At 32.1% G+C, this 15,253-nt stretch overlaps 2 protein-coding genes across 2 annotated transcripts; one reads left to right on the forward strand and one right to left on the reverse strand.

Annotated features, from left to right (window-relative positions):
* The first annotated feature begins 5,881 nt into the window (after positions 1-5,881).
* LOC114408877 (uncharacterized acetyltransferase At3g50280-like) lies at positions 5,882-7,602 on the forward strand. The gene has a single exon (XM_028372074.1). It carries the CDS (start codon positions 6,034-6,036, stop codon positions 7,414-7,416), a length of 1,383 nt encoding a protein of 460 aa, XP_028227875.1. The 5' UTR covers positions 5,882-6,033; the 3' UTR covers positions 7,417-7,602.
* Positions 7,603-11,183: 3,581 nt separating this feature from the next.
* Positions 11,184-13,554, reverse strand: LOC114408878 (F-box only protein 13-like). Its single transcript, XM_028372075.1, has 2 exons — positions 13,268-13,554; positions 11,184-12,678 (listed from the first exon to the last, which is right to left on the reverse strand). Exon 2 carries the CDS (start codon positions 12,665-12,667, stop codon positions 11,426-11,428), a length of 1,242 nt encoding a protein of 413 aa, XP_028227876.1. The 5' UTR covers positions 12,668-12,678; positions 13,268-13,554; the 3' UTR covers positions 11,184-11,425.
* Between the last annotated feature and the right edge of the window lie 1,699 nt (positions 13,555-15,253).

Here is a 15,253-nt window from a genome sequence, read left to right on the forward strand (position 1 = left end):
GGGATCATCAGGGTTTTCAAAAGAGCTCCGAGAGGGCTCCTGAAAGACCCTGCTGATGATGGATCAGCAGGGAGCTTATTAGCTGGTCTTGGAATTAACGAGACACTACCGAGGGATACATTTTATAAACCGGAGATGAAGTTACTATGTTTATGATTGCAATTTCAGGGTTAAGAGATTTAACGTGGACTCACATGGCATAGTTTCCTGTGTAAAGTTGAATGAAGGTTCTTTAATTCCAAAAGGATGTTTTGTTTGCTGGGATTCTTCTCCATTTGATTAACGCAGGTATATTAATTGAATCTGAACCAGCAACGAATAATAATATTGTTGCAACCCAACCGATGAGAAGTCAGCTTTGGTTAGGCCAAATGATGGTAGGCTGTACTGAAAAGACTCACTAGGGTTGTCCTAAGAGTGGCACTACAAGCTTATCGTCAGGTTTTGGAGAGCCTCTCACGTATTGAATCTTTTTCAAACAGATAATGAGTTTAAGAATTTTGTTGTGAGTGTTTTCAGTGTATGTACTATTGATAAATTGGCTAGGATCGGGCAGACTATGGGTTGTGTCGTGACGAGGTTGCTGCTTTGTTGGGAGATGAATCAGCTAGCAAGGAAAACAAGGTGGGGGGTGTTCTGAGGGCCCTCAGAATGCTCTTTAAGCGGTGAGTGGTGAAGCCACGACAAGGAGTTGCTTGAGAATGGTTTAGGATGGGCAGCGTGGAAGTTGCACCTTGCTTTTGCAAACCATAATGCTAGTGGTGTTATGGATTTTCTCAAAGTGTGGTTAGAGTCTCCTTTCATATATCAAATTGGTCGTTTTTTTCTTACCCGTATTGTGTGATGATGGGTAGTTCGCCAAGGTTCAACATGTATGGAAATGAATTTGGAATGGGGAAAGGGGTGGCGGTTAGAAGTGGTTATGCCAACAAATTTGATGGGAAAGTGAAATCATACTCGGGCCATAAAGGAGGTGGAAGCATTGATTTGGAATTGTGCCTTTCTCCTGATACAATGAGCGCATTGGAATCAGATGAGGAGTTCATGAGTGCAGTTTGCTAATTTCCCCTGTACTCGACAGTGTTAAACTTGAACACCAACTAGGCAATAAATATTGAAACTTAAACTGAATTATGTATTTATATATTATTACTGATCTTGACATCTTGTAAATAAATTAAAAGGGTTTAAGTGGAGAATCGATACTTACCAATGATGGTAAGACTACTAACCGCAAGAAATCATTACTATTACTATAACGTAAAATGCATCCATCGTGTTCACTTTCCTCCCACTCTTAATCTTCTAATGAATGTTCAAGAGATCATTACAATTTACAAACATCTCTGTCTAGTAATACATGATCACTAGCTTGTATGAACAGGAGGGAGTTCGCAGGAGTTTCAACTTATATGGACATTTTTGTCATTGAAAGATCAATTAATTTGTACATAATTACATATGATAAATAACTTCAAATGTTTAAATCCTTGTTTTGTTTTGATAAAATAACGCCATCAAAGACTCTCACTATTTTAGGCACTTCCTTGTTTGGTTTTGATAAATCTCATGTTTGTATCTTATCAAACAGTTCAAGGGAAGAAAATAGGTATAACACATATAAGGAAGATGTTGATGTTTTGATTTCACCAAACTTTTCTCGCATGCAACATAAAGATCATTCATTTATTTTGCACTCCAGTTAACATCAACCTTCAAGAGCACTCACACCCTAATTCTTTAAATAGTAAGAGTTTATGTTTTGCAGTTAAACTTCAATCCCTTTAATAATTTACATATTTCTTCACTTGTTTCTTTGAAGTGAGATAAATATAATATCTCTATCAATATTTTTTGAGTCTAAAGATTTTTTCTGCAGTGGAGTAGAATACCATCCTCCCTAAGTTTTTATGTAAGAAAAATACAATTTTTTTTTCCGCATGATCAAAAGATTGCAATTGAATGTAACACGACTCATTAAAAAGATTCTAATACATTACATTATAAGGCATAGGTATGTTTTTTATCCTTTAAAATGTGATATTTTTAAAATTAATTTCTATTTTTTTAAAATTAGAAAATTATGTATTTTTATTCTCTATTATATGTATAAAGTTAAAATAATAAAATCAAATAAAAAAATTCACTTTTTAAAGGATAAAAAACATATTTAAATATAAGAAAAATTTATATTGATATAGCATTTGCAACGTGATGTGGGACAATACGAAACTATAGTATCAGTCAAAAGCTGTGACTCAAATTATGTTTCATTTTTTTATTTCTCTAATTAAGAAACATTATATGTTTAGAAAAAAAAATAAAAAAGATTATATGTCTATAAGATCGAAAAAAGTTTAAGTTGTTGTATAGATTGTATAGTTAATAAAAGTACTACATCCTAAATTATAGTTCAGTCAAAAACTTATTTTTTATTACATTTATTCAAATCATGATTTAGAGATTTCCTACTGAAGTCTAAACTTGTTAGAAGTAGAAATAGAGGGTGTCACTACTTACTAAAGTGAGATTTTTTTTTTATTTTATTTTACCGATATGTGTTTTTTTAATGGAAGAGAATAAACAACAGAATTTTTCAGATTCGTGTATGTGAAATTTTTGGCAGTCTATTGAGGCGGCTGCAGGACTGACTTTATGACATAATAGTTAAATTAAATAGAAGAACAGTGTATCTTAAAAAAAAAAAAAAAGATAGAAGAACAGTGATTGTACCCCACCGATACTTTCCATGTAATATGATGGAGAAATGCCATAATAAATTTATAACTTTGATGGCGCTATACTTTGTGATGACAAATCAGACAATGTTGGCATACCTAATGTATCATTTAATATTTATTACTTTTATTGACATCTTAGCAAGAAGAGTATACCACTCAGTTTTGAGTTTGAATGGTTAAAAAATAAATATTAAAAAGTCATAAAAACTTTCAAGAAGTTAATAATATTTAATGTATTCAAAATTTTTGAACAAATAATTTATCTACCGTTGAATAACAAATTTAACTATTTATTTATTTTTTAAAAAAGATAAGTTTTAAACTATTTTTCCCACTAAAACGTGTGTATTTTCATTTTATGAGATTTTTTTAAGTTCTTTTTTTGCTGATTTTTTTGAAGTTCTTACACAAAAGATATCGTTACTCAATTTTTAATAAATAACTAATAGAAAATATTATATTTTCTTTAATTTATCTTCATCAAAACGAAGACCCCTTTTAATTATTTAATTAGCGAAATCCAAACTATAAAGAAGGAAGACGCTAAAAGACGATTGAACACTCGACGAATTTGCTATTTTCAAATAAGTTTTTTTTTCTCATTTTAAATGTTTTAATAATTTAATTAAAATGAATTTATTATATAATTATTCAATTAAAGATTAATACATAGGCTAGAATTATTAATTTTTTATAATTATTTTAAAAACCATATTTAGAATAGTTTTTAATGTGTATAAAAACTTTTATTTTAATGAATACAAGTCTATAATTTTATTATCTAAATGTAAAAAAGTTATAATACATAAAATACTGCGTGTATACATATATTTTTTTTTTCAAATGTGTATTTTAAAAATACATTTCACGATTAAAAAGATACCTTTACTCTGCTCCACCTTAATGTTAACGTCACATTTTCCAAGAATTTACTACTGAATCTCAAAATGATAAACTAAACTCAATAAGAAACATTAGTAGCTCTTCCAAAAAAAAAAAAAACAATATTAGTAGTATTGCACAATCTGGATAACTTTTTTTTTGGGTATAATTTGGATAACTTTTTTTATGCATATAATTATAAAAGAGTATTTTGATCGATCACTAAGATTTTAAAATTCTTCCAAAAAATCTAGTAGCACTCATAAGAGTCATATCTCCTCCCAACAATAATTCTTTCATACCTTTTATGAGGCCTATAGTTGTAACTTTTAATATTATTTAACATAAAGCTGATCAAAACAATTTTATTAAAAAATAACTCCTTGAAAGCGTGTCTTTAATGTGAAAGCAAAATATTCTAAATTATATTCATTTTTTGGTGTTATTCTAATGGGCAGAGTTTAGTAGCAAATCTCCAAAACGCATTTGCTTTCTTCTCCTTCGAAATTATATTTTAAATATGACTTTAAAGATAATTATTATAAAAATATATCATAATTTATGATAACAGATCGACAATGTTCATACGTACGTAATGTATCATTTAATATTTCTTACCTCTATTAACATCTTACCAAGAAGATTAGATCAATCAGTTTTGAGTTTGAATGAATAAAATATAAATATTTCCTGTCAATATATCATTTTTTATATATGACAGAAATTCCATAAAAAAAATTCAAGAAGTTAATAATATTGAATGTATTCAAAATTCTTGAACAAATGAACAAATAACTAATCTACCGTCGTGTAACAAATTTAACTATTTTTTTTGAAAGAGATAAGTTTTAAAACTATTTTTTCTCATTTAAACATGCGTATTTTCATTTTATGACGTCTATTTTTTGAAGTTCTTTTTTTGCTGAAATTTTTTGAAGCTCTTACAATGAAAGATATCATTACTCAATTCTTATTAATTACTCTAACTAAAACAGCTAGTAATAGAAAATATTATATTCTCTTTAATTTATCTTCATTAAAACGAAGACCGATTTTAATTATTTAATTAGCGAAACCCAAACTATAAAGAAGGGAGATGCTAAAAGACGGGTGTGCGTTTGAACACTCGACGAATTTGCTATTTTCAATTACGTTTTCTTTTCTCATTTAAAAATGTTTTAATAATTTAATTAAAATGAATTTATTGTATAATTATTCAATCATATATTAATATATATGGCAGAATTATCAATTTTTTAATAATTATTTTAAAATCATATTTAGAATATTTTTTAATGTGTATAAAACTTTTTTTTTCTTGACAAAACAAAGCAATATATACAATCAGGGAGTAAAAGAGTCATACAAAGCGGGTACCAGAAGTACCCAAATACACACAACATAGTAACCATCATACTCGCCAAATAGCTCTGTTGCAAATATAACACGGGTTGTAGCCATAGAAACTTTACCCAGAGGCAACAAAAGCAATCTATAATCAACAAAAAATAACTCACCCCAGTATAAGACTCATTATCAATGTACCATATGTACTATATATGTAGCCAGTATGTATACTAGAATCCCTTGTACCCCAAAAAAACTATACAATATGCATAAAACTTGAACTTTATTTTAATGGATACAAGTTTAGTTTTGTTATCTAAATGCAAAAAAATTATAATACATATGATATTACATATATATATATATATATTAGTTTTTCATATGTGTATTTTAAAAATACATTTCAAGATTAAAAAGATACCTTTACTCTGCTCCACCTTAATGTTAATCAACGTCACATTTTCCAAGAGTTTACTAGTAAATCTCAAAATAATAAACTAAACTCAATAAGAAACATAAGTAGTTCTTAAAAAAAAAAACATTAGTAGTATTATATAATCTGGATAAATTTTATGAGGCCTATAATTGTAACTTTTAATATTATTTAACATAAAAGCACCCTCGATCATTAAAAAATAACTCCTTAAAAAGCACGATTTAAAATGTGAAAGCAAAATATTCTAAATTATATTCTTTATTTGGTGTGATTCTAAATTATATTGTAATGGGCAGAGTTTTGTAGCAAACTCAAAAACGCATTTGCTTTCTCCTCCCCCGGTCATTCTCTAATACCTTTCCGGTTTCCGCTATTTTAATAAGTACAAGTTTCCAAGTAAATCTCGAAAAGGCGTTTGCTTTTTTCTATTTAAGAGTTTCCGCTATTTTAATAAGTACAAGTTTCCAAGTAAATCTCGAAAAGGCGTTTGCTTTTTTCTATTTAAGAGTTTGCATATGTACATCCATACTATTTATTTGGTTCAGAGTTCCCAAAGAAAATTAATAATACTACATCTCTAAGCAGTCTGCAACACAAATCTAAATTGTCTGTGCCCCTATTTGCCTCATGACTACTACCCCTGTCGTTCAACGCATTTCAGAATGCTTCGTCAAACCACATGGTTTAACCCAAGTGTCAAACCAAATATGTCATTTAACACAATGGGATATTGTTATGTTGTCTAAGCACTATATCCAGAAGGGTCTACTCTTCAAGAAACCCACACCTCTTGTTGATCAACATGATTTCATAGAGAATCTCTTGGAGAAGCTCAAACACTCTCTTTCTCTCACTCTCTCCCATTTTTATCCTTTGGCTGGTCGCCTTGTCACCCAAAAATCCCAAGACCCTCCTTCTTATGCTGTTTCTGTTGATTCCAAAAACAGTGATGGAGCCAGATTCATCTATGCAACTCTGGATATGACCATATCTGACATCCTCTCTCCCGTTGACGTCCCACTCGTTGTTCAGTCATTGTTTGACCACCACAAAGCAGTCAACCATGATGGTCACACCATGCCCCTTTTGTCCATCCAAGTCACCGAAATAGTTGATGGTGTTTTCTTAGGTTGTTCCATGAATCACGCTGTCGGTGATGGCACCTCTTATTGGAATTTCTTCAATACATGGTCTCAGATCTTTCAAGCTCATGCTAAAGGGCACGACACTGATGTTCCCATTTCACACCAACCTATTCTCAGCCGCTGGTTTCCGAATGATTGTGCTCCACCAATAAATCTTCCTTTCAAACATCATGACGAGTTTATCAGCAGAATTGAAGCACCCTTGATGAGGGAGAGAGTCTTCCACTTCTCAGCAGAGTCTATTGCAAGACTGAAAGCAAAGGCCAACATGGAATCCGATACCACAAAAATCTCTTCATTCCAGTCACTATCAGCACTTGTTTGGAGATGCATAACTCGTGCATGTTCCCTACCTTATGAGCAAAGAACAAGTTGCAGGTTAACCGCAAACAATCGAACAAGAATGGAACCACCTTTGCCTCAGCAATACTTTGGAAACTCAGTAAGTAGGTTGAATGCACAAACAACAGTAGGGGAATTACTTGAGAACAATCTAGGATGGGCTGCATGGAAGTTGCACCTGGCTGTTACAAACCATAACGACAAAGTGGTTCTGCAATCACTCAAAAAGTGGTTACAGTGTCCTTTAATCTATCAAATTGGTCAGCCCATGGATCCGTACGATGTGTTGATAAGTAGCTCACCCAGGTTCAACATGTATGGAAATGAGTTTGGAATGGGGAAAGCTGTAGCAGTGAGAAGTGGTTATGCCAACAAATTTCATGGGAAAGTGACATCATACCCAGGTCGTGAAGGAGGGGGAAGCATCGATTTGGAAGTGGGCCTTTTGCCACATATAATGAGCGCTCTGGAATCTGATGAGGAGTTTATGAAGGTTGTTTCGGTTTCCAATCCCTTATGCTAGTTTGCTATTGTTCCCAGTGTTAGTAAAATAAAAATCATCTATTTTTAATATTGTAAGTGTTAGAGAATTTAGAATTAATGTTGTATGGTACAAATATGCAAGCATTTGATGCAGTAAGATTAAAGTAATGAAAATGATAGAATATGGGTTTGATGTATGGTATATCTTCAAGCATTTGATTCTTCAACATGGTGTATATCTAAGCTTTTATGCATAAAATAATGCAACTAGTTCCAAAGAGTACGACCATAAAACGTAAAGAGCAACACACATCACTACCATGTCAATGTCAATGTCATGATAGACATTGCTATCCAAGCGGGCTGGGTTTAGTTTGTTTGTTGGCCTTTGAAGGTTGCTTAATCATACTGCTTAACATGTTATGTATTCAGTTCATGATGTGTAGCCATTGTTTGCTATCAATCTATTACAATAGCCTTAGCTTGTGTTTGATAAGCCTATTATGGAGCTTATAAGCTCCTTTAATTTACTTATAAGCTACTTTGAATGATTTAATAAATAATTTTTAACATTTGTAATCGGGACAAATTTACTAACAATTAATTTATTGGGTTTAAGATATTTTTGTTAGCAATTTTTGGTCATATATATATCACATAATTAAATGAGTTAGGATCATTATATAATAGAGTGGTTTAATCAATATAAAAGTATGGCTAAGGACATATATGTCATGAAAGATTAATTGTGTAGATAACATCAGTAATATTATAATTTGTTGAGGGGCCAAATTATAATCATCAAATTTGGGATAATGATCCCCATTTGTAAGAGGAACGCTTAGTCTTCTAATCAATATTTCATCATCATTCCATTACGGTTAATCCAGGTACACTTTCACAATTAATTTTTATCATGATTTTGAGTATGGAAACAGAAAGGGGTTCTATTCATCTTTGTACAGTAATTTCTCTCTCTCTACATGAATGAATGGAAAACATGTGATAAAGATTGATGATTGCGTGTCATAATGAAATTAGATTGATTGATTGAATCTCATCATTTAGAATTGAATTCCAACAATTTTAATCTAAGACTAAGGAGACTAAGACAGTAGGGAAAAGATTGCATCTCATTTAAACACAATCGTTTGACAACAATGGGCAATTGAAAGGTTCCTTTTCTCATCTTCCTGTTCTTTCATATCTTTTTGTTGTTAGAGAAAGTTTGTTCTTGATTTTTTTTTTACAAAAAAATGTTCTTTGAATTCTTAATTTTTTTGGCCAACTAGTTCTCCAACTTTTGTAAATTGCGGTAGATTTTGGACAAAATCTGAACGCTTGAATTGAAGAATTGTGAATTTTAACATGATATAAGTTCTAGTATAGGATATGCCTTATCCTTATTGAAAAAAATAATATTTAGATTTAATTTTAATGTCTGAATTTTGAGAGCAGCCATAAACTTAAAGTGATCAATGAGTTAAGAGAGTTGTTATTGGTCCCAACACCATTGTTATAACGTTATTGTCCCCCTACCAAGTGGTTGTAACTTTTTCTTTTTCAAAAATGTCATTTTTCATGTAATCACATTTCCTTTGTGTATTCATTTTAACTTTAAAAGTCCAATGTAAACATGATTTTTCATACAAAATCTGAAAGAGAATCATGATTTTGCTTCAAATTTTATATGTGAAATCACGTTTTCATTGTGTATTTGTTTCAACTTTAAAAAAAATTGTGATTTTGTTGTATATTTCAACAAAGGTGAAGGGGGGAAGAGAGAGGGTGTGGTGATTTTGTATTGAGGGGTAAAACGGTATTTTCCATGGAATTTAAAGTTAATAGGGATCGATAGCAATTCTTGTAGGGGCAAATAGCAACTCCAATGACTTAAGTAGACCATTGACAAAATTGTGGGTTTTAGCCTTTTAGGGACATTGAGCTGAATGGAAGCCAGCTAAGCCCTTTCACAAAATGCCACAAATATTAAAAACAGCATACAAATACAGTGTCATTAAGTATTTGGCAAATGTGCACAAGGGGCAAGGGAAGAAAAACTGTCCGATTTGGGCGCTGTTACAAATACAATTATTAGAAGTTTAGCACCACCAAATGTTTATTTAAGTTTAAAGTAAATTTAAAGATTTTTTAAAATAAATAATTTATTAAGGTTATTATGATTTTACATAAAAGTTATCTAAATTTTTTGAGATTCGAAATAATTTATTAAACTATCTTCATCAATTTTATTTAACATTTTGTCAACAGGTAAAAGATTAATGACAAAGAGAATAACACATATTGGTGAATAAAATAAGAAAGACGAATAAATATTTTTTTATAAAAAGAGAGAAAATTATCATATTATGATGATGATTTTTGAAAAAATATTTAACTCTTTTAATGTTTTTTTTAAAAGGCAAAACATTTTATTAAACAGAAGAAATAGAATGAACACAAGAAGTGACCACCTAAAAAGTATTAACAAGAATCGGTACAACTGTAAAAGCAGCACCCCCAACCCAAAATAAACAACTTTCAGAAATTAGCAAAATTGAACCCGTCTGCACTAAATATATCAACCACTTAAAAAACTGAACAAGAAACATTCACTTGGATCTTCATGATGACATAATGACGGACAATCATTCCCCAACATCCAGCAAAAAGAAACCTTCATCTACTATATCAAACACGACACATGATGCAAATATTAATGGATCGATATTACTTATAAAAATTTGCTATTTTAAAAATAATACTATCAAGTATCAACAACTAAGCAACGTAGAGGAAATAACCATTGATAATTTTTATATATTATTCCTCTGTTTTAGGCACCATCTATTAAAAGATACCTGAGTGGATTGAATAAGTTAATGCATTCGTAGTACTATTTGCTTTGGGGATCAACGACCGATGACCCTTTCGGCTCAATGGTCGATAACCTGTCATGGTTTTATTCATGCATCAATGATTTAAGAAAAGAGGATTTTTATAAATTATTATTGACCTCAATTCCAAATATGAGAGTTTTTGACATACTAAATAATGAATAATACATTACTCTGATCATGTGGGCAGATTTGAAGCAGAAAATTTTCTTATGTCAAATAGATCTCAATCCGTTTTAATATTAGTTTTTTTTAAAATAAAAATTCATACATATTGTAAACCTCGTAATAATCAACAAAATTCTCCACTGTTCCTCGAATTCCACTGTTGTTCTCATCTCATGTTTTTATTGCCACCACCAATCCTTTTATGTTTTTATGAGGCTTCAATGTGTATTAGTGATGTGCAGGTCACTAACAAAGAACCCGAACCACCAATGAAGTCCATGATTGAGAATGAACTTCCACCATTTTTAACTTGAGTTGATTTGGAAATCATTACGCTCAATGAAGGAAGATACAATGGTAAAAAAACCTTAAGGATTCATAATGCAGGAAAGTAAAGTTTTGGGTCCGGTGCGAATGGCATAACTTCTTCCAATATAGTCATAAACTGTTGAAGCACATTGCATGGTATTTAACACAGGTAATCTTTTGTTTATTTTTTTCCAACAGATTTTAGTCACCGTATGAAATTTGGTTCCGTCTGGTTGCAACTACACTTTTTCTTTATCATTTTGAATCAACTCATAAAGTTCCAAATAAATGTATGCCACATATAGAGGAATACATAAAAGAGAAGCAAGCTTGCTTAGAGAACTAGCTGTTTTCCCATGTGAAGCAGGTACCCGTCAACTTCGTTCACTAACACATGCTTCACATCAGAGGTAAGGCCAACAGAAATGAAAAGTATCATAAACATGGTTATGCTGTGAAAGTAACATCACTGAAAACAATATACACCTAAATAATCAATGAAAATAAATATCTCAGTTAGCAATCAATCACATTGTTAGTTTCCATCTCTTCCACTAGCTAGCTATTTCGCTTTAACAATTAAAGTACAACTACAACTACAACTGATAGGAAAATTTGTGCTAAGGGAACTATAAAAGGATGGTAAATATCATCAAAGTCAAGGCCATTTTGTTGTCACACTGAAGCCTCAATCCGAGGCTCAAATGAAAGGGCAGACATAAAGTCTATGACTTCTCCATTTATGCAACATTTTGGAAATTCAACCCACTTGTTGGTCTCCAAATCACACACAACATAAGTGCATAGCTCAGGGGAGTTCAAGCATATGAAGATTTGGTTACCAGCACCAACACAGTTAATATCTGCCTTCTTCCCATACCACTCATGAGAATTTGCTGCAGGCATTGCTGCAATCTGATGCCACCCTCTACTAGCTTCATCATATTTCCACACCCTAAGAGTTGCAATTTCTAAGAATTCTGATAACAAAACAACCAGCATCTCCCCATTGCATTCCACAACATCAATGGAATACTCACTAAAAACAGGCAACAACCTGGGGTACTCAAAGAAGCACTTGCATGTCAAATTGCAAGCTACTACATTCCCTGAGGAGCTAAGAAAATAGACAATCTCTTGACCATCTTTGTTAGTAATAACAGATGAAAATTGCTTAGAGGGGCTTCTCTGCATGTTGCTCGCCACAACAAATCCAGCCTTGCTGAGGAAGTACACAACATTGTCATCAGTGGAATCATATTCAATGGAATTGTCTTCAGTCTTTCTCCTCAATGCTGTCTCACCCTCCCAACAGTTAGAACCTGAATTGTAGACTTTAAACAAGAGATTTGGAAGTTCACCAAAGACTAGCACAATTTTGAAGGAGAGTTGGTCTTTGGAACTTGTGCTCATCACAATGGCATTGAGTGGTTGGTTTTGTGAGGCAAATTGCAGTGGAGGGAGTTTTCTACAAGAACCTGTCACGGGGTTGGTTACAATGAAGTTTCCTGATGATTTACGGTAGCAAATCAAACCCCCGGATGCCGCAACTGGCACGCAATCTTGGTTAGATTCTTCTTGCAGAAGAGGGGGGTGATTTAGCCTCTTCCAAGTGCTTTCAGCAGAGTCAAGGATAACAGATTGGTTAAGGTTGGGAGCAACCATTAAAAACCAAGGATCCCTTGAGGGAATGTGAGAGCAGGCAAGCTTGAAACTGGCAGAAGCAGCTACTGATTTCCATCTTTTGCACACAGAATTCAGGCGAAAGAATGTGGAAGTTGGAAGCCATGAAAGTATCCTTTCAAAGAGATCTTCATTAAGGTCATCAAGAGAAAAGGTGTTGAAGAGTACACGTTCTCCATTTTCTGGTGATTTTCTCTTCAAGTTTACACTTACATGCTGATCATTACATTCCATTGTTGAACAATCTGTGGAGAAACACAAAGAAATCAGATGTTACCAAGCAATCAGCTTTTTTTCCATTTCCAAAGCCTACGGTACTAAATTACTAATCTCAGAAGCCAAAACAAAGGGAATGAAGATTTCCAAATCGAACCATATATATATATATATATATATATATATATATATATATATATATATATATATATATATATAAAATAAAAAAAGTGGCCTTGAATAAGTAATAATCTAAAAGGAATCTACTAGGCCAAAAATCAAGAACATCACGACCCTTTTGCTCCCCAAGCTCCTCCCTCCCCCACTCTAATGACAGTAATTTCAACATAACGATTGTTCAGCCTTGCTAGCAAAAATTGCAACTCTGCCGTGCTAGGAAAGAGTTATATAAATGTATGAGCCCATTAAAAAGAAACCTTTAAGTTTGAAAACACCCCTTCAATCAGTCAAATACCCTCCTTCACAGTGTTCTTTGAACTTAAAACAAAAAAACAATCATGCACCTTCACACCGGGACTAGAAGTAAATGGCAGTCAATAGGGCACACACATATTAAAAGGATGAACATAAGCAAGCAAGAAAGAAATAAAAGGGTACCTTGTATTGTAGAACTGAAAGTGTAGAGAGTACTGTGGATAGGAAAACAAGAGCGTGGCAGTGTTGCAGAATCAAGAGATAGAGATAGAGATGGGGTTGGGTTGGGTTGGGTTGGATTGGATTGGATTGGATTGGAGGGTGTTTTGAATTGATATTAAGATGGGAGATGGGGGAATTGAAAAAGGTCAAGGCAGCTGAAACAGTAGGAAGCTTCGTTCGTTGGAGTTGGATGGTTGACACTTAACACCACACCACACAACACAAACTCACACACGGGTCTCCTTAGTGTCAAATCTCTTGTGTTCTATTCTATGTAACTACGTGTATATATAATATATCAAATCGTTGACAAAATTTAGACGCATTTTCTTCTGTATTTATAATGTTATTTTTAACTTAGAATTGAAGTTTTTCTTTGGAAACTTTTGCAGTAAATTTACACCATTTTCAATCTAAATAATGTAGTATTATTAGATGTTAAAAGTTCATTATCAATTCATTCCATTAATATTATCTAATAGAACATAATATTAGTTGATTTTAAATAAATAAAAACAAAAATGTCACAATTAACTTGTAAATTTTAACATCTTCTCTTATATAAATTATTGAAGTAAAACTCTATACTTAATTAGAGAATAAAACCAAAAACACATCATCTTAAGAGATTTTTTCTATAATCAAAACATAAATATAGTATTGTAAGTACTACCAGTAGTGTAATTTTCCAATCAAAATTAAAAATTTACTTTATTGTGTGTTTGAACAACAGTTTATAATGCACATATCCTTTATTTTCAAGTAAAATTCTCAAATTGATGCAGAAGCCAGTATTGATAGGTTCAAAAATTGACCTCGCATATTCTTGAAAATCATTTCCAAACATGTTATTAATAATTCACATAATTCTTGAACAAATTAAAATGAGAAATTTTATTAAAAATCATGAGAGCACATTTTAAAATTATAGAAGAATACATTTTTACATATTCTAATAAAAACTTGTTTTATTTTCTAAATCATTGTGCTAAAAGAAATCATAAGTGGTTGTTGTACTTTTATAACTTCCTATAATAGTTTATGGTATTATGGTACATGAATATCAGTATAGTAGCAATTGAGAAGGGAAGTGGTTGACTAATGACTATACTCTCCAAGGAATCTAATTAGGCCTTGGATTCGGGGGGGTTAGAAAATGGAAACAGTGAGTAGAGAGCACACATGACATGACACAGACACAAACAAAAAACTGCTGGCACATGTAAACACTTTAATCGTCGCCACACACAGGGTGTGAGGCAGTGCCTAAAAGAAAGAGAAAGGGAGAGTAAACGAAAATTGTCAAAGGGGAAAGGGGAAGAGAGGGTGGTGGGTTTTGTTTTGTATGTGTGATTGGTTTGGTTTTTTGGCTCCCAAAGCAAAGCAAAAAAGCAAGTGGCAACCCTCTATTTCCGGTTCCTTTGGCTCCTCGTTAAGCGAATCTTTGTCTTCTTTTGCCTCTCATCGGACGGACCCTACTATGCTACTACAACTACTACAAGTCAATGCTCTTTGTCCAATGTAACCAGTTTCCATTATATTACATTAGTGGGGTGAAAAATATTGAAATACTATAATAAAAGCCGTTAATTGAGATCTTTTGCACCTCCTCGTGTGCTTTCATGCTCACACGCCCAAAGCCAGCAATGCACTTGTCTCGATTCCTCACATGATGCAACCTCATTTGTCTATTGCCCCTTTCTTTTTTCACCCCAATCAACATTCCAATAAAAAAAAATACAAAATCAATCACATCATTAGAAACAATATTAATATGTTAAAGTTAAAATTAAATCCTTTAAATAATATTTAAATTTGATCCTTAGAGAAAATAGTTTTTAATTAAATTTTATTTACTTTCTTACTAACTCCAAATTATTCAGATCATTTCTCCCTTAAGTTTTAATGAATCTAGAGTAACATTATACAAATAAGTCTTGTTGACAT

Source organism: Glycine soja, chromosome 4 (genome assembly GCF_004193775.1).
Source record: "Glycine soja cultivar W05 chromosome 4, ASM419377v2, whole genome shotgun sequence".
Lineage (NCBI taxonomy): Eukaryota > Viridiplantae > Streptophyta > Magnoliopsida > Fabales > Fabaceae > Glycine > Glycine soja.